A 20636-nucleotide genomic window follows, 5' to 3' on the forward strand; every position below is an offset into this window, starting at 1 on the left:
TGAATGACATTATTCATAAAAATTCTACATACCTGTTTAGTGGAATACACTTAAAATAGTTGAATACATTGCAGAGAGACACAGCAGGATTGAGGCTGTGCATTTTGTACTGCCTCGCAGTGCTCTGTTCAATGCCCTCGGTTAATCAATTCGTGACCTGCGATGCCCTCGCTTCTCAGATTCACCGCTGCACCAGCTGCCGGGCGGAAATTACTTTCTGTGGAATGCCTCGAGCTCTTGGAGCAAACGCAGCACCCGAGAGGGGATGGGAACGACTCGCCGATGGGAACGACTCGCCGATGGGAACGACTCGCCGATGATTCGAGCCGAGTGGCGGCAGCATCTGAGTCCGTACGCCGTGTCCGGTGTGCGCTGACACGGCCGAACCGTGCAGAGGTTCGTAATTCAAGCCTAGCGGCTGCCGTGGTTAGGAATTAAAAAAAAATACGCGCCGTCTGCAGGAGGCCATGTCTGCGAGCGGCACAGTACAAACGTGAAAAGGTTCATCCGCAAATTACCGGTAGACGATTCCCATCTGAGCAACACTGCACCCTACGAACAGCCTCTGTGCCATAAGGGGCGCAAGTACCAAATGTGCATTATTATGTTGCGTGTCATACATCCTAGGTGCTGTAATGGACTTGTGGAAGAGCACGAACACACACACACACAGAGGATTCAATGAGTCTGGCTCGCTTCGTGCGATGAGCCGGTCCTATTCATGTTTTTAGGATTTATTTTAGAGTGTGTGTATCACACGTGGCCAACGCTAATTAAAGAGCAAGCCAAAATAAATCACCCACCCGTTTCATTAACACCAATGAAACACCCTGTTGACACGATCAATGTGAGAACCAGGACCGGACCATTTTTTTTGACTAATGGAAGTGGCATTTAAATCATTCTTTGTACGCAGCGTGTACAACTACAGCGGTAGCAGCAGCAGTGACAACAGAAACCAACCCATGAAGAGCGCGGTTAGTGAGGGGGCGGTTTGAAGAATTCCCTCCCCGCATCCACGCACCCAATGGTACAACCCGCCAGCAAGGTCTCCAAGCCTGCACAGTCATTCCCAATCCAAGTGACGATGCCGCCCCACCACCACCAAGGCCCAATACATGTCCAGCAGTGAAGGCGGTGGGGGATGGAGGGGGATGTTACATTGGCTTGCCTACATTTGCTGTGGGATGTACCATTAGGGATGCAATAGCGGGGTGCGGCGAGGCAAATTCTGACCACCGCCACCCCCTGCGGAGGATTATGGCGAACCCACGGCACACTGCAGCAGCGGCGGTGGCGGCGATTGGCACAACACTCCCGACACAGCGGCACTGTACCCACCGCTGGTCCCCGCCGCCCGGCTGCACCTCGGGGCCAACGAGCCCCTTTTGCTCCTTCCTTAACGGCGTACACACAGCCACACAACAACGCATCATGCTCCGTCACACACAGGGGGGGGGGGGAGCCGGGGGGGGGGGGGGGCGAGCGAGCACCGCTAGTCCCCCCCCGTACCGCAGCAGAGTGGTGGGGCTGTGCCCACAAGTGGAGGGAGTTACCGCGTGGGGAAGAGGAGGGTCAGCGCGCTGATCGCACGTAGCGCGCTGATCGCACGTAGCGCGCTGATCGCACGTAGCGCGCTGATCGCACGTAGCGCGCGAGCAATCGGAACGTTTTTTTAATACTATCAGGTAAGGGCCCACCGAGCTGCAACATAGCTCGTTTTGAGAAGTAACCCGGCTATCGCATGCGATAGATAGCTCAACGAATTGGCTTATCATCATGTGGACATTTATAACAGTAGCCATATACAGCAACAGGCGTCAGGGGTCGGGATCAAACCCACGAACTCCTGCATACCGGGCGAGGCAGTTACCATCTCGTAGCCACCGTGGTACCCCGAGGTGGGCCCTTTATGAAAACATTGCCGCCCGAGAAAGCGGTGCCCCGCTGCCATCGGCCAGAAGAAACACGCGAGCGACTTCATCAGGAGGCTCGTGAGCGGCGGCTTTGCCACAACCACCATTGCCGAGTGTTCGTCTGCGTCCACTTGTTGTTCTCCGACAACATTTGACACGTTACTCGACGGTCCATACCAGGGGTCTCCAACCAGAATAACAAGAGCGGGTATTTTTTTCCCACCGAATTCGGCACAAAAATCAACATTTTAAAGAGCCCCGATGCGTGTGACTGCACACACACACAACGTCACGAAGCGGTCCGCAGAGAGCCACACGCGGCTCCGGAGCCGCAGGTTGCCCACCGCTGTTCTCGATCACAGTGCCCCTGCCACGCTCATCTCTCACGCGGCTCCCGCCACGTGCGCCAGCAAGCGAGGGAGCGCCGGCGACACCTGGGGCGTCACGGCGCAGCACGTGGTGGCTACGTGCGCCTGTTGGTGTTTTCGCCCCCTCGGGAGCGGTGGGTATCTCCTCTGGTTAGGCCCGAGTAGATTTTAACGCAATAAACAAAGATCCCCCGAGTAGTCTAAAGAGACTACTGGGGCAAGTGCTGTTAGCGAGCACCTATGAAGGCCGTAACGGCACACGAGGGGGGTGGGTGGGCAGCACCACGCCGGCCGCCTTTGTCTCCCCGGTGGCGATGTTTTTACACGTCGCACCACGTACCCAGGACCGATTTGAAGAATGGTCAGCGGTGTTGGTCGTGAGCGGGAATCGAACTCGGGTAGCCGGGCTCGTGGCGCAGCGTAGCGCTAACCGCTGCGCCACCGCTCCCAGGCAGATTCGCCCCCTCCATCGTCTCGCAGTCCGCTGCTCTGGGACTCCGCGCATCGCTAAAGGAGCACTCGAAATGTTAAGTTACTTACTTCATTACGTTACTTCATTACGTTACTTCACTGGCACAGATCTCAAGTGCGCAATGGCCACCCACGCTCTCTCGAGCGCGATCCGAGAAACACATCATCATCACCAGGCTGCTGCTGATGATTATGATGATCACCATCATCATCATCATCATCACCAGGCTGCTGCTGATGATGATGATGATCACCATCATCATCATCATCATCACCAGGCTGCTGGCGATGATGATGATGATCACCATCATCATCATCACCAGACTGCTGGTGATGATGATGATCATCATCATCATCACCAGACTGCTGGTGATGATGATGATGATGATCACCATCATCATCATCACCAGACTGCTGGTGATGATGATGATGATGATCACCATCAGCAGTCACGGTCTTACCACTGCTGGATGAATGCCTCCTCATTTTGTGTCTTCATGCAGCATCAGCTAAAGCGGTTCCAACTGTGGCAATGGTTTTGATAATCTCTTTATTGTCTTCATGAAGGCTTTAGCGAGAGCCTGCCCCTTTAAGATCGCCTACAAACGCCAGGCGTGGTTGCAACACCTTTTACAAATCCACATTGTTAAGTTAAAAGGACACCGCGATGATCGGCGATCGCCAACTAAGCCCTCAGTTGGCCACAGCGCCAAACGAACAGATGCAACCCAGACGGGTCGAGCGCGATTGGCAAGAAGCCTGCGCTCAGGTGGTCGTCTCGACGCGGGCTTTAAAAGCAGCGTTACGTAACAGCTCTTTCACCGATGATTTAAACGCGCGCCGAGACCAACATCCGCGGTCCCAAAGGGGCAGGGCGCCTGACAGGGTCGTCTCGCCAGACACGACGCAGGTTCCCACCACACGTGGAGCGCCGTGGTGGTAACCGTGGATCCCTGTGGAAGTGGGTGTGCGCGTGTGCGCGTGTGTGTGCGTGTGTGTGCGTGCATGTGTGCGTGTGCGCGCGTGCGTGCGATGGCACACGAACACACCCAAGCGAGGCCTCCCTTGAAACCAATCCATACAGTGCGGCACGGCCACACGAGCGCTGACAAATGCTTAACAGCCTTTGCTCAGCGCACAACACCTGAAAACATTCACCGTGCGTTGTCACTCGCGTGATTTCCGTCGGTGCTGACAACATCTTATCGATTCATATCGTCATCATTATTATTTGTTTTTTCACGAGCGCTTTCGTAGCGCTGCCATCATGCGTTTGAACCGGTCTGCGTTTCACCAACAGGGCTGTCACCGCGCAACAAAACAAAGTGAACTTTAAACTTGGGGAAGGGATTCATTCGTTAATTCACGTGGGTCCGAGCGTGGGTGCGAGTGGTGGTGGGTTTATGAGAGCGTGGCGCAGCGCGAAGGACACGGCCGAGGGATGTGAGCGCAGAGGCAAGACGGCCAAGCCATACCGTACCTGCTTCTCCAGTGGACGCGGCTGTGCGCAGGTAAGCAAGCGTGGCGGCAGGGCGAACACACAAGGGGGGGAAACGCAGTAAGCGAGGAAGGCAAAGAAGCAGATTCAATGTTCGTATTGAAAAGGTTTTTTCCTTCCTTTGTACGTTTACTTTCAAAGAGTGCATCTGTGTGCCAGACGGACGAGCGAAATGGAAATAGATGAAACGGTGTCGCCCCTCCTCCCCTCCCCCGAGAGGCCGAGGCTTTGGTGGCCTGAGAGGCTGTGGGTTAGCAGATACTGCCACCTCGCTAAAATCTAGTTGTTAGCTACTCAAACCTTTAACTGACGAGACAAACCCATCGGAACAGAGTAATAGCGCAGGCCGGAAAACCGTAAGTTCTAAGCACGTGGTATTTGTGCATTATACAATAAGCATCTGGAAGAAGTGCATTGTGGTCCTATTGCCTTTTGATGATGACCTAAGACAAAGGGACCACAATGCACTTCTTCAGGAAATGCTGATTGCTTTATTACAAATTTGTGTGTGTTGTTCAAAACTCATGATTTTCAGCCCCCAGACGGAGCGCAAGAAACTGCCTGTCACTCCGCAGGTGGCGTCACCAACGAGAGTAAAAACGTAGCTCTTTTAAGGTGCGGCTAATTGCTTGTGAGGACCATCAACCCCCTGGGTTTCGTAAAATAATTTTTAAGAAAGAAACAGACACCGTTTGCTGAACTACAGGGAGGGTCGGACGATTGGTTTAAAATTAAACTCCGCGTGAGAACTTCCGCGTGACTTTCTAGCCATGAGAGGGCTTCTGGATGGAGTTGGAGCAGCAGTTGTGCTGTTCCTCCTCCGTTGGAGTGCAGACTGCGTTGGTTTACAATCTGGCCCACAGATCGGGGTAAGTGGCCACAATCGCACCGTGTGACTTGCAGCGCCACTGAGATGTAATTATTAACATCACGGGGTTTCTGCCCCCACCCCCACCCCCCACGGTTAAAGACCGGGAAGGGAATACCGCTGTTCAGCAGCACAGCAAAGGGCAATCGTCCTGTTCGTGGCGAAAACCAACGTGGCGATAGAGCGGTTTCACGGAGGGGAAGGGGGGAAAAAAGGGGAAGGGAAATGATGAAAGGGCATGGCAGGGCCGAACTACAAAGGAAGAAAAAAAAAGCCAGACATGACGTAGAAATAAAACTTACTGAAGCAGAGCGTCAGCAGTCTTTACAGGGGGCAGGGGATCGAGCGTGAGGTTGTACGAAGCGGGGTGGATTGCGTGTGAGTGCTGGCTCTATACACGATGCGAATAATCCGCACGTTAATGTGGCTGCGAGCGTGGACACAGCGCGGCTGTTTTGCAAAGGCAATGCGCGCTAATGAAATGACAGCGAGCTTATGCACTGCCCCTTCATGAGATACATGCATTTGACAACTCCGCCCAATTTATTCAAGCACGCCCCGTGTTTGTTTGCAACGTGTAGGCGTATACAGACCAGCATGCATTATCAAAACGAAACAGGTCGAGTCCAGATATACATTTCCAACTGCAATCTGCGGAAGTCGTATTCGAAAATGGCCGTCGCATTGAGGCAGGAACACGAACACACACACACGTTTGTACGCTAGGTACTGAAATGTGCCAGTTAGTAATAATTCTCAAAGCGGGCTGGTGCTGCGCATACGTTTTACGAGAAGTCTGGGAGCCGTCGGGCTGACCGGCGTTTGCCTGCTGAGCTTTGGTCCGCTCCATGTGCTCCATGTACGTCTGAATCATCTGAAAAGCACGGCGGCAAAACACAGCGTGCGCTCGACACACATGCACAGAGCGCTAGCCAGGTACGGGCCCCACTTGGCAATGTTTTCAACAGACATCTTGCCCGGGTTTCTTCAAAAATTATAACATTCACATGGAGATGTTTTACCATACAATTCTCCTTTATACAGCACCGTAAAGATATTGTAGAAACTCGTGGGACAAGAAATACGGGGGGGGGGATTTCGACAATTAACATATACTGTACCCGTACAAAAATATTGCTTAAAAGAGAAGTCAAGTCATAGACAGAGATCAAGAGGAAGGTCTTGAACAGGGGGCAGGAAGTAGGTCGCACAGATGGCTTGGAGAGACGGCGTTCCAGGCTACCGAGGAGAGCAGAGAACCTTCACCGCTTGGCCGTGCGCCCGTACCTCTGTGTGCCTCTGGTGCAGCATGTTGTATTCCCGCTTCATCTCCGCCTCCCTCTCGTCGTGCCTCGTAACTGCAACGGGGTACGGACGTGCGTACGCGCTGTTACCTTCACGCTCTCGGCCGTGGGCGTTCGCGCCGAGCCAGGCAGCAGCTTCGTCGTGTGCGGACTGCGGCGGCACCCTGGGACCGCCGCTAAGCTTGTTTACTTAGCGGACACGGCCAGTGACGGTGCGCGTCGCCGTCCGTCTCGCGCCACGGCTACGGTTCGGGGAGCCACGGTGGCTGGGAGATGTTAACCACCTCGCCTGGTATGCAGCAGGAGGTCGTGGGTTCAATTCAGACCCTGACGCCTGCTGTATATTTTAAAGTTTGCATGTCCTGCCCCCGCGGTCGTGTGGATTTTTCCCCGGGTCCTCTGTTTTCTCTCTCCACATTTATAATCAACGTGCGCTTATAGAGTATTTGGTTGCTATACATTTCCACGTGATAAGCCACTTCGTTGAGAAGTCATTTGTGATAGCCAGGTCACTTCTGGTAAAATAAAAAAAACACTTTTTGGTTCTTTCGGTAAAGTCAAGTAGGTATAAAATAAAATAAATCACGATGTTTCGATCGCAACACAAGCAATCATCATCAGGTGGGGAACCACAGCAAGAAACATTTTTTGCTGAAGTGGGAGAGAGATGCCGTGGAACGCTAGGAGAGGGACGTGAAGCTGGACGGGGGGGAATTGGGCGGGGTTGGAAGTGGGAAGCCGAGAGAGCTGGGGATGCATGGGGGAAGTTTTTGTTTAAAATCACACGCCGTTGCAGGCCTTGCTGCCACACTCGACGCGCTGAACGACGTCGGCAACACCAAAGACGCTGCACTCCTCAAGGCTAGCGCGAGAATCGAGTCGGCTGCCGACATCCGCGGTAGTTCTACGCGGTGTCCAGCGACACACGGGCGGACATACCGCGCTCCGCTACGGTCGTCTACGCGGTGACCGACTGGCCGAAATGACCACAATACAAGTCTGCACCAGATGTTAAGGGGTGCTTTGCCAAATCAAGTACAACGCTTCAAATATATTATTTTTACTACACTTGATCAACAAGTAAAGCTTCACCGAGTCTCACCGAGTTTTCAGGAGGGTCCTGCCAACCTTTCGCAGGAGCGTTGGGCCATGTTGTCGCTGTGTACGCGATCACCAATTGAGTAATTCAGTACAATGTCTTTGGTCAATACCAGTTACATATATATATTTAGCAATGGGAGGAAACAGGAGAAGTGAGGAAAACCATGCGGAACAGGGGGAGAACCTGCAAACTCCACACACAGAAAGGAGCACGATTCGCGAATCAAACCCAGGCCCTTCTCGCCGTTAGGCGCGGGTGTTACCATGGGCACCACCCTGCCGCCCCAATATTAAAAATACCCCGCTCCTATTAAAAATTAACCAGGCGCGTGTGCGCCTGTGTGCAGCACACCACAAACGAACCGGCGCGCTTTACTCTCTCACTCGGCAATCAATGGAGCAGATACGATGCACGTCTTGCCGTGCAAGCAAATCGGTCAAGAATAACTCCGCTTGCAAAAAAATAGAAATGATTTGCCGATGCTGCCGCATTAGGTGCACAAGCACAAAGAACAAAAACAATTCAACACATTGGTCAACGGCACTGTGGCCTTGAAGGGAATCGCGTACATAACCGGTGATGTTACGTGGCGCGTACATTGGCAAAATTTACCCCGCAGGTTACTCAATTGCGAGTAATCTGCCTGTTACGTCACCCATTAGACGTTTTCCCGAGCTCTTACTTTGGTCACAGTAGTTTTTTACTTTGAGCTCCAGCTGCCTGGACTGAAGCTCCAAGCCCTCCACCTTCATCTGCAGGTCCTTCTTCTCTTGCTCCAGGACATCTTCAAACTCGATGTATTTCTGCACGCACAGCGATAGCCAGGCACGCGCTCTCATCACACGTTCCCACGTTCCCATCACGCGCTCCCATCACACGTTCCCACGTTCCCATCACACGCTCCCATCACACGTTCCCACGTTCCCATCACGCGCTCCCATCACACGTTCCCACGTTCCCATCACACGCTCCCATCACACGTTCCCACGTTCCCATCACGCGCTCCCATCACACGTTCCCACGTTCCCATCACACGCTCCCATCACACGTTCCCACGTTCCCATCACACGTTCCAATCACACGTTCCCACGTTCCCATCACGCGCTCCCATCACACGTTACAATCACACGTTCCCACGTTCCCATCACGCGCTCCCATCACACGTTCCCACGTTTCCATCACACGTTACAATCACACGTTCCGACGTTCCCATCACGCGTTACAATCACACGTTCACACGTTCCCATCACATGTTCACACGTTCCCATCACGCGTTCACATGCTCCCATCACGCGTTCACATGATCCCATCACGTGTTCACACATTCCCATCACGTGTTCACACATTTCCATCACACATTCCCATCACATGTTCCGACATTCCCATCGCACGTTCCCACGTTATCATCGCATGTTCCCATCACACGTTCCCACTGTCCCATCACGCGTTCCCACGTCCCCATCACATGTTCCCATTACGAATTCCCACATTCTCATCACACGTTCCCACGTTCCCATCACGCGCTCCTACGTTCCGATCACACTTTCCCGACACGGGTTCCCAACACGCGTTTCCCACGTTCCCATCTCACGTTCCCACGTTCCCATCACGTGCTCCCATCACCCCGTATGGAAGTAGTCTCTTCCAGCTTCTGGTTACCCTTTGAGTGTCAATGCCAAACTCCATGTGATAATAATGACTTCGTACATTTCGTATTCGCACCCTTGTTCTTATATCGCAGGGTATCATGAAGGAAGGCACTATGTTTCAGAGACATAGTCTGTAATAGTCTCACAGTAGGGGGTGATATTGCTTTGTGCAATCCAAATTGAGTAACTTGTGGTCACATTTCCGAATTTGCCAAATTTGTACATGATGTCGGTAGGCTATGGCACTCTTTTCAAATCATGTAAGGGGATCATTCATTATGCACTGTGAAGCAGACGCTGTGTAGTATTTCACGGTTAATGCACTCGCAATAATATTCAGGACAGCCTGCAGAGTCCGCACCGCGAGCCTCTGCAACAGGTGGCAAACACGTGACCGCTGGGGCCACGTCACCGTGCAAATTCACAAACTGTGGTCCGTGATGCCTTTCAAAAATAAAGATAAAACCTCCCTGGTGCAGATGTGGCCACGAATGATTCGTCCACAGAGGCAACAGACGATTCAAGTAAATGTTCTCAGCCGCAAACCAAAGTCCACGTTTTACAAAACCCGATAAACGTCACCACGGGATCCCTTCAACAGGAGTCTCGTGCCCTCCACCTGTCTGCCCGTGACGGTGACCACCGCGATAAACAAAGACCAGATTCTTCTTCAGAACATGTGTCCCATAGCCTCCCTAAGACAGGATCGATTTCACTTAATATTTCATACAATTGCAAGCTCGGTGGAAAAGAGGTTCCCTCAGTCGGGCCAAGCCCCTATCTCCTTGCTAGCGAGCCTCACACATGCATAATTATTGCTCTCCCATCTCAATAACAATCTCATGAAAATCGTCACCAGTATATAGATTCCTGTGGTTTTTTTAAAACTTAGTTTGGAATTGTGTGAAGATCAGTCTAAAAATAATCTATTTGTGCTGCAGGGAATTTATTATTTGGCTTCGATTTGCGTTTGTACAGTATTTTAGATTTCTCATGTGACACGGCAGTTTTTTGTTGTTGCTTCATGAAAAACTAAGACGAGGTTTTACCCTTGCTGGCAATAAAACAGGCGGTGTTACGATGTTCAAACACCAAATAGAAACATTTTGCAAGGAATCAAGTCTGCACTAACCACACGTACTTGTGGTGAACATGCAAACAAACATGCTCTGATTGATACTGGCAAAAAGTTCCCATTTTGTTGTTGTTGTTGCTGTTCAGATAGCGGTTCACGCTGTTGCTGAGCTTTGTTGATTTGTTTTTTGTGATATTTGACGACCAAGGTCACTCGTTCCTCTTGCAAATTGAGACTCGATGTCTCACCTGGTTAAAATATACACTTGAAACGATGCACTCCAAAAATAATGAGAAATAACATTCCGCAACATTACAGAATGTCTCGGAGCGCAGTTTTATTTAGCCTAGGAGACCTCCTGATGGCAGGAGGTGGTGGCAATAGACGTGGCCTGTAATTCAGCACTGTGGAGGCGAGGGGTTGGTGGATCGAACAAATGTTGCGAAACTCCCTTCCCATGAACTCATCTCCATCTGTTCCATCTGCATTGGATAGAGAGTTGCCCACTCGCACGTGCGGGTCTTCTCCAGGCACTCTGGATTCCTCCCACATTCAACCACGAATTAACTGACCGATAACACCGTAACATATATACATAAAGGACCGCAGAGCTCGGGGGTGAATGGTGCACCGGCTCACAGTCTGGCTGCTGCTGCCGCCTTCCTGCTGGTCTGTGCTTCCTCCTTCCTCGTGCCTCCGAGTGCGGCTGCACGTTACAGTCGGGGCGATTATCTATTTACTACTATCATTACGACCACTGCACGTCCACCCTCGGCTCAATCACGTTGGGTCGTTTACCGAAGAGCGAATGCAAGGCGTGCGCACACGTACACACAGAAAGCGGAACGATTCTTCACATTTATTGGTGGAAATTTATGCTTACACACACTCACGATACGTGAATTTGCACACCGCCTGTAACAATCCAATATTCATGATGTCCGATAATTATGTAGGGATGTTTACGTTCAAAGCGATGCTGCCGTGGTATCGCGGTTGGCGTGCGCCGCCACTTGCAAAAATATAGGTCATCAATTCCTTTAAAATTATACAATGAAGAAAGCATAAAAAAACATGCCCCAATTCAGAAAACTGGACAAGGGAAACAAAAAATTACCGATTCTTGAATAACCTCGTGAACCCGAATCGTGACAATAAATCGAATTGCCAAGGGCATGAATAAATTACAGACATCCCGGATACGCTGCCTTAGGCGTCGGGCATGGAATGAGTCATCTCCCTCTGCAATCCGTTGACGTATCAAGACGTTGAGCCCACACTTCTATTCAACAATTGATTCTCTATGCTTTCCTTGGACAGTGCCTGGCGTGGAGTGGCGATCGAGTGGTGAAGTGCACTGCGCTCCGAGCTCGGCGATCCGAGTTGAATTCCCGGCCACAGAAAACATCGGTGGCGAGTGATATCAGAGCTGGCCCTTGGCCCACGCCTTGTCCTCAACGAACTGAGAGCAGGAAGCGATCACAGGGCTGATGCAATGCGAGTTGCGCTTCATCACAGCCAATGAGAGGGCAGAGAAAAAAGTTTTGTGACCTTTTCCATTGAACACAAAACGAACACAGGAGCGATGCGATGCAGCAGAGTCAACGGGCTCGTTGTTCTGTAGCCCCGGCCTGCAATGAACACGTGAATTCCCAAGGGCCAAAACGATTGTGCTGCCTGCCATCCCTCTGCGTGGGGACGTGCGGACATGACCCTGCGCCACAAAGAAGCAGCGGGTGTCGTAACGAAATCACCCGGCCAGGTGACTCAACGGGAGAGCGAGCGGCTCACGACCGGTGTAGGTAAAAAACGCGCACGACTGTATGGGGGAGGCCACAGTGGTTGTTCTGTGAAGAGACTCGCTCTCGCCACAGGAATGCAGAATTTCCACCACTGGCTCAGTTCTATAAACGCGAGTCCTCATGCAATTGTTTTTTACAAGTCGCTTGGAAAGATGCCGCGTACCCTTAAATTCAGATCCTGCGTGTCGACTAAAAGCGGATGCCTGACAAATGGATAAACACCGCCACCGAGAGAAAACTTGCTGCGGCTAAAAGAAGCCACCCTATATAAAGACTCTACGTGAAAATAAACAAGGCAGCCGTATGGAACGAAGCTGTACGATGCAGAAGTGAAACACCCCGTTCATTAACGGCTGCTTCGCACGTGGGTCACGTTTTCACAGTGGGCACGACAGTACGGGGATGATGCCGTGGTGTAAGGGTCGGCACATCGGACTTTGCAATCCAGAGGTCGCCCGTTTGATCTTCCGGCACAGCGGTTGAAACAATGGGGCAAGTTTCTTCAAGTGCACCTCCCCGTTCTGCCTCGGCAGTATAACTGGGTACACCGCGGCGAGTCGGCTGGCAGGTCCGGTGGGATAAAGCGTGGGCACTCCCACCTCTTGCAATACGTGTTGCCATCGTGGAAGAGTCGGCCAAATGCCTTCCAGGGCAGGCTCTCTAGAGGTCCATCGAGTGGAGGCCCTTCTGCCAGCAGAGGCGTGAGCACAGCAATTGCAGGGCTGCGCCTTTACCTTTCACCTTCACCTAATGTGGTTAAAGAAGGTTTTAAAGGCTGTCAAAGTATGGAGAGTTGGGTGGACAGTGGCACCGAAGAATAAGACGGGTTAAAAAGTGATCGCACATCTTGCCTTGGAGCCCTCCCCGTGGTGACGGCCGTCACATGACACACGTCTCGTGACAAATATTTTGCAGAAAAAAACCGCCAGCCGCCAGGGATGGCAGCCCGGGCCAAGAGTGGCACGCGCAACTCTCACCACCCCCCCCGCTTCACACGTCCCGCTTTGCATAGCCGATGCTTGCGAGAATATTGCACATTCTGAGGCTGGTATATTTAAAACACGGTTAAAGAAAAGGTCTCGTGCGTACACACACACATAGATAGATAACACGATTGTGTACAACCATTTGTCAAGGCACTGCTGGATGAAGGCCTCCCCCGTGCGACGTCAGTCGTAGCCGTTGCTGTACTTCACCACTCCGGTCAAGTGTGGGCTGTAGATGTTGTGGGTTTACTCTCCAACACACCGGTGTGCTGAACTAGTAACGATTTGCCACATTTTTGTTGACGTGACGACCCGTACTTATTGTCTGCGTCAGACGGAGGCGGGTTTAACGACACATTTAAAAATACGCAAACTAACCCGAAAAACCTCTTCTATGGACAAATGTGGTCTGCTTAAGCGTAAAGGGGGAGGGGATTTGGCTGAGAATTGAACTTGGATTGCCAGGCTCGGTGCGATGCGCTCGTGCTCCCCAAACACAAACCCATTTTGCCTCAAACTCGGCTGCACTGCCGTGGTGGGGAATAAGATTACTTTGCTTTCTTGTGCAGAATAAAAGTTTGTGGATCGATGGCTCAGGCTTTGGAGCGTTGACTGCGACTGGACTGCGTGCAAATGAGGCCGAACCTTTCCAACAAGCCTGCGTCAGGTGCTGCCATCGATCGATCAATTTGCTTTTGCAAACCAATGAGAAAAAAAAGATCGTCATTAACTTAATTAGCAAAGACAAAACGACCGATGGCATGCGTGTGTGTCTGTACGGGAAATATACAGTGGCACTTCGTGTTTTGAATCGCAAATTAGGTACGAGATGAGCAAGGCTGATGGGAAGTTGCATCAGATTGCTTAATTGCGATGCTCCCGATACATTGTGTCGGTCTGTACCCTCCTGGGACCCATCACGTATCTTCACAATAACGACAAAACCTCTCCACCAATCTATATAAATACATATTTCCACACAGCATGACCGCACCAATATTGTCATGGGGCATGATTGGAAAGTCATCTTTTTTTTGCAAAAGCACTTCATGAAAAATAAATGCCGTGATCCTGTGCGCGTTTGCCCGCGCGCGCACTTTTCATTTGGCCGTTTGAATCGGTGGCTCCCCCCCGACCCCCCCCCCCCCCTGGTGGCCGGGTTTGCCCTTCAGGATTCACCGTCGCACCCCCAAGACGCGGCGCTGCCGGCACCACGCTGTTGGGATGAGGAGAATTGCGGCGGCGGCATTGGCCGAGGAGGAGCGGTGAACCCTGGGAACCTCCTCCACGGCGCGTCACGTGACCGGTGCACTCCTCTGCCGATGTGCCGGGGACGTGGTTCGTGCGTGCAAAGGTTGAAATTCTCAAAGCCGGTCCCATGCAATGTTAATGTGGCCGGACGTGGGGATTATTCCCCCATTATGCCTCAAACTACCCATTACTGCGAGGGTAATGATGATTAATATTGGCTTTTATTTGATACTTCTTCATTTTATTAATATTGAGTGTCGGTATCAATATTGTTATTATTACCAGCGTTTACTGTATTTCGATAGGATGTTTTTTTCTACTTGTGTGTAGTTATATATTTTTTATGAACTATGCTTTGGGATATCTCGGCAGAAAAGGCCCCTTATAAAAGAAAGATTATTATTACCACGTCAGGGTGTTGGTGACTTTTTTCAAGCATCCAATGTGGATGCTCAGCTCTAAACGTGTTCAAGTGCAGACCTCCAGGTGAACGGCACCGACACCGTACAGGTAAAGCGCAGCCCTCTCCCAAAACGTCTGGGCCAGTGTGGAACAGTAGGCCAAAACATCATCTAGACAGGCGGGCGCTCTAGAGCTCCCCCTAGCAAAAACCCTTCCGTCAGCAGTGACGTGAGTGAGCTACTGCGGGGCTGCGCTTTTAACTGCTTACAGTGCAGCGCGGTAGAAACCGTTCCCTTGAAAAGGGGCAATCGACGAGTTAAAATGTGCCAAAGATGACTGTCGTTCTCTAAAACTAAGACAGCGTCACGGCCAGCTGAGCAATCCGAGGTCGTATAACGCAGTTATACATGACAATTATAATCTCCTAACACGCAGCAGCAGCAGCACTCTCATAAACACTTGCTCCAAAAACTAATGTCTTGTCGCCGTGTACCGATGGTTCAAAGTCGACGGATGACGGCGCAGTAGCGATAGCCAGGGGCTCGGCGCCAGTTGTTTTGTGCTGCAAGTGGCCGGGAGGCTGAGCCATTGCGTTAATGCGTGCCCTGAAAGGAAGCCCAACTGTGCTGAAGGATAACGCAATCTCAACGCGCGGCCACGGACGGCCGCGTGTTGCAGGGCGGCTGCCCGAGAGCACGGCATTCAGCCATTCAACGATTCTTCGGCGGAAGGGCGGTGCGGTGTGGTAACAATCGTGCCTCGCAGCAACAAGGTGCTGGGTTCGATTCTCGACTGGGGGCCACCTTTGTCTGGAGTGTGTACAGTCGTCGTCAGCTTCTTCGTCTTTTTATTATTGATATAGCTGATGTAGACGCAGAGCAACAATTTCACATTCAGCCCGTCAAGCCAGGAGTAGGGGAGTGCATTGCTGCGATGTCTCCCTCGTATTTGTGGATCGGTCATTGTGTCCGTTATATGTTGTAGGGTCTGTTCTTGATGATCACAGCTCTCCACCCCTGTTCTGCATGGACTTCCTCCTCGTTCTCCGGTTTCCTCTCAAAGTATAAAAAACATTCTCTGTAACTGGTATTGGCCAAACATCCCAATACTCAAAAATGTACCTGCTCAGTTGGGATCACACACTGCAGCAACATTGCCCTCCTAGATAAAAATTTGGAAGGACAGGCCTTCCCGAGTAAAACAGGCGTTAGTAAATAAGGACAATGTCTGCACTTCGAGGGATGGCTTGGAGCGAGTGCTGCCTGCCACCCACACCGATGTGGCCCTGTGCTTGAAGCCCAGCAGGGAGCCACGAGTGAGCACTTGCAGACTTACGCGAGATCGCATCACCATCGGCCACGTGCAACGCTCATCCGATAAACCGACTAAAAGGTCCAAAACATTAGAATTGAGACAAAAATGGAGCAGTCCCTGGGACTCAACATCTTGAGTGCACACACACCGTTTAACACATTTCATGTCTATGCCAAAGGACAGGCTGAGTCATTTATAAGCCTAGTGTTACGAGCATAACATCACACGTGCAGGAACAAGCCTATGACCAAATCCCCTGGAATGTGCCTGGTCTCATCAGACCTGGGAAGCTAAGCAGGGCTGAGCCTGGAGAGCGCTTGGGATGGGTAATCACCACCATGCACACAGTGGAGCAGTGCACTCGGCGTTGTGGGCAGCAGAGGGAGCAGTGCAGTAAAACCCACTTTGTTCTGCACTCTCACCCTCCACCTTCACCAACACGCGCTCACCAGCGTGGTGAAGTATGGTCAAATATACTTCACGGGCCGCAAAGTGGGCCGTGTCGGGAGGCCCTCACCCAGCAGTGAAGTGAGAAGCGGGCAGTAAATGTGAGCCAGCTCGAGTTTTCCAGCTTTTATAACATCCCGTGTGGCCAATGTCGCAGTGTGTGGATGCGCCACGTATTGGCTGCCATCTCAGTGTTTCTCTGTCGCGTACATCTGAACATTACGTTGCTAACCGAGCGTGGATTGGAAAGGGGAAGTCACGTTTTTCTTCAAGGTGTGAAGGAAGTGGAATGGGAAGTATTTCAAACATGCGACTGCAACGCCTTCAACAGCTGAACAATGCTGTATGCAAAGCAGGCTAGCCAGCCTCAAGAAACACCCCCAGCGATACGCGAGGTGGCTACCTGCCATGTCCGAGTTCGTAACCACGGCCTAGCGGCAGCGCCGCTTACTTTATAAGTTTGCGGATCGAATCCAGCGGCTGCCGTGGATATTACTGCGGGGTGTATTCCGTATAGCATCTTTTTCAGCTTTCACTTTTCATGGGAAAGGGTTGAAATTATTGGAACACTACCTGCGACGACTGCAAAGGCCCATCTTCACACGACCGAGCCTGCCGCCGTTGTCGCGCCTGTGATTGACTGTGCTTCTGTCACGGCTGCCGACTTTCTGATTGACAAGGCCCAGCGCGTCGCTCCTGTCCACACACGCGCTGGTCCCAGAGTTGCTGAAACCAGCTCACGTCGTAGTCCCGTGGCGCGCCTGCCACAGAATCTGCTGCTGCGCCAGTTTGCCCTCTCTCTTTGCCAGAGCTTCCCACTCATCGACGTTGATGTTAAAACAAAAAAGTATTTTCGATCGTCCTCCTTGCAGACGTCCTTGAATCGGAATATTTGGCGACCTACAAGTCTCTTGGCATTTGGTATCTCACCGTACAGCACGTCCTTTGGCATGCGCCCATCTTGTGAACATGTCCAAGCCATTGCCGCCGTTGTTTACGAGGTCAGGGATACTGGGTAAGATGGCCCTGGTAAGTACATCTGCATTGGTAATTTTGTCTTGCCAGGCAATACAAAGGATGCAACGCAAACAGCGGAGGTGTAAGCGATTCAGTTTCTTCCCCTGGTGCCTGTAAGTGGTCCATATCTCACTACTGTACAGTAGGGTACCGAGGACTTTGGAGATCAGCATTTCCATCCGAACTGTTGACTCGGCGTTTGTTCCAGACACGTTTCCCAAGTCTGCCAAGTGTGGCGGGCTTGCCTTCCCGATGCCGACGATTAATTATTCTTCGAGCGACAGGTTACCATCGGTCACGGTGGATCCAAAGCAGCAGAATTTGTTGACCACCTCAAGAAGCATTATCAAGGGTTTATTACCGGCAGTTGGTGAACATCTTGACCCACGACTGCAGTTGTCTTGATGCCGATCGCGACCGAAGGAGAAAAACGGTGCATGAACTTTCTCCAGCTGGCTTCGCAGCATCGTCTGCGACCAGGAGTTCCCCCGGTGAGAGACGCTTCACCGCACGGTACGACTCGCCGTTGGACCTCCTCGTGTGCAGGTAGACCCCCCCCCCCCTCCACCACCCCCCCCGCCCGCCTCCGTGTCCGCACCGCCAAAGCCGTAGCTCAAAATAACTGAGAAGACGCCAAATCGTGTTGGTGCCGGAATGCAGTCCCCTGCTTGAATCCATTCTTCTTGTTCACCATTTACGCAACTGTTGATGCCTTCCTTTGCACGGGTGGCAGTGGTGAACATCTTTTACTGACCCCCCCCCCCACCCAAAAGGATTACGGACTTGGTTGACTTTAGCTTCACAACAGATCCGAGGTAAAACTGTCGAGCATTCTCCGGCGGACAAGTTGCCATTGTTGTAGACGGCAGCCCAGCGCAAGGCATCGTCGCCGCCACCCATTAAGAGGATCCCCTCCCCACATTGCCCGTGATGGCGAAAACAACATTAAAAATGCACCACGCTGAGCCACCGCCCGGGAAGGGAGCTGGCTCGTCATGCTCGCACACGCCCGCGCTGCATGTGCTCTCTCTGTATCGCCTATCACCTTGCATTACTACTGCCTCATCTGTATCGCTTGGCCCAAAGGTTTCCAGTTCACTTCGGAAACCGCTGACAAAATGACGAGAACGTTAAATACTACCGCTTGCAAAATTACTAAGAAATACGTTGAATACTACCGAGTCGAGGTTTTTTTGTCCTTGGCTCGCGGTTGCCGCCGTACGCCTCTCCGTTCTGTTCTCGCGCGTGTTGCTCGGCTCGATGACCGACGACGAATCGCTGGGAGCTACTTGGCGCTTCCGGGACCATCACGCTCAACAAAATGCAGCACAACCCAAAAGCACATCTGAGAACCCGTTTATACTCTCACTATTGAGCGATTTTTATTTTAGCAGGTAAGGCCCACTGAGCTATGTAGCTCTATTTTAGAAGCGATCTGGCTACAAATGATAGCTCAACGAAGTGGCTTATCACGTGGAAATGTACAGCCGCCAAATACTCTAAAGGCATGTTTAATATCGTAGGTATGACAACAAATTCAAACTCAAGAAGGCATACAAATTATAGACTACATGGAATGCCAAAGTGTTTGATGCAGCAAAATGTGTTACTTAAATTTGTTTTATTTGTGATTGAAGAATTCTATAATGGGCAGACGAAACAAAATACCAAACTCAAATGGGTGTCATCATCAGCTGTGGTCAATCCACTGCTGGATGATGGCCTCCCCTCCCAAGCCGCTGCCACTTCCTGTGGTCCACACTGCAGACACGTGCACACGAGCTGACCACACTGCTTCAGATCCCAAGACGCGTTTCATTCCTTGACTGCAACTTTAAAAGCGGCATGCGGCAATTTAAAAACCGCCCGATTTTCAACTCGTCACCAGAGTCCGTCTTACAAAAGGGATAATATAACGAGGACCCGTGCCTGCTGCAAGAGGAGAGATATAAAAAGGATAGATCGACTCTTTGAACGTCGTTACATTTTACCTGCCAAGTTAAAAACCCGACAGATTAAACGGAAATCAGCAAAACAGCAGAGCGAGTTCAAAGGGAACAAAATAAAATATTGACGGGCCGTGCCCACGTGACAGACACCCGACACCGGCATTGTTACGACTGGGCAATCGCGTTGTCTTTGTGCAGCATTGTTAATGTTCTCCAAATGAACGACATTTTGAGCATAGGCATGCCAAACAATGTTCTCAATTTTATTTTCAAACCCCAAATCATTGTTACAAAGGCTGCCATCCTTCTGTTGAAATCCTAGATGATCCTCCTACGTCAAACATAGCCTTTAAGAGACTGTTGGGGCAAGAGCTGCTAGCGAGCTCCTATCAAATGTGGGCATGGCACACGAGGTCGGTGGGTGGCAAACAACACGCCAGGCCTCCTTTGTATCTCCAGTGCACAACTAAGGCGGAGTCGTCTCAGTCAAAGTTAGAATCGGTTCAAATATTTGCCACTGTTATTGGTCTTGAGTGGGAATTCAAATCCAAGCGCAGTGCACTAACTACTGCACTACCACTCCCTTATGTCAAAGCATGCCTACATGCACAAACAATTCTGTTCATTTTTCCCAACTTAAACTTAGATGACCAGGACGAACTGATGTTAACATTTGATCACATTTCCATCGCAGAATGCTCAAAGCAATGAGAGCCTTTGGGTCACTCGTCATTCTGGCTAAACATCGCACAACTTGGCAAGAGATACAACGTGACAAGTCTTGAACCTTGCCCAAAATACAGATATAGCAATGCATTTCTATAAAACATGCGATGCATTCCGTAAGCATTGGACCTTCGCTTTGCAGTTCTCTATCAATCCAATGCTGGATGAACGCATACCCACGACGCGTCGGTTATGGGGGTTTATTTGACCATCCTTCACCACGCTGGTCAGTGTGGGTTGGTGAAGGAAATGGCCCAGGACCGGTTCAGATGTCACTTGCCTCCAACTCGGGTCGCAGCATTTCGATTGTAGCACGTGGAGCCGCTGTGCCATCGCTAACCCCGAGCACGGTAAAACGTGGTCAGCCCTTTCTGGGAATCCGGCAAGAGGTTCTGTAACTGCATTACGAATCCGCATTAACGCCGGTGTCAAGGCAAACCAAACATCAACAGATGTAAGCATCATAATCCAAGGCATTACAAATAAAACAG

At 51.2% G+C, this 20636-nt stretch overlaps 1 protein-coding gene across 17 annotated transcripts in view; it reads right to left on the reverse strand.

Moving 5' to 3' along the window:
- Positions 1-20636, reverse strand: part of LOC144940824 (C-Jun-amino-terminal kinase-interacting protein 3-like) — a 56626-nt gene that overhangs the window by 32390 nt on the left and 3600 nt on the right. For 15 of the 17 annotated variants that reach the window (XM_078867273.1, XM_078867271.1, XM_078867276.1 and 12 more), the window contains exons 2-5: positions 8210-8330; positions 6409-6479; positions 5904-5995; positions 1342-1398 (exon numbers count right to left, since the gene is read on the reverse strand). In XM_078867273.1, the coding sequence (XP_078723399.1) occupies positions 1342-1398; positions 5904-5995; positions 6409-6479; positions 8210-8330 (341 nt within the window). The remainder of the gene's footprint in view (positions 1-1341; positions 1399-5903; positions 5996-6408; positions 6480-8209; positions 8331-20636) is intronic. The other 2 variants (XM_078867272.1, XM_078867275.1) reach the window with 1 other exon arrangement.

The sequence above is a fragment of the Lampetra fluviatilis genome, chromosome 23 (genome assembly GCF_964198595.1).
Source record: "Lampetra fluviatilis chromosome 23, kcLamFluv1.1, whole genome shotgun sequence".
NCBI lineage: Eukaryota > Metazoa > Chordata > Hyperoartia > Petromyzontiformes > Petromyzontidae > Lampetra > Lampetra fluviatilis.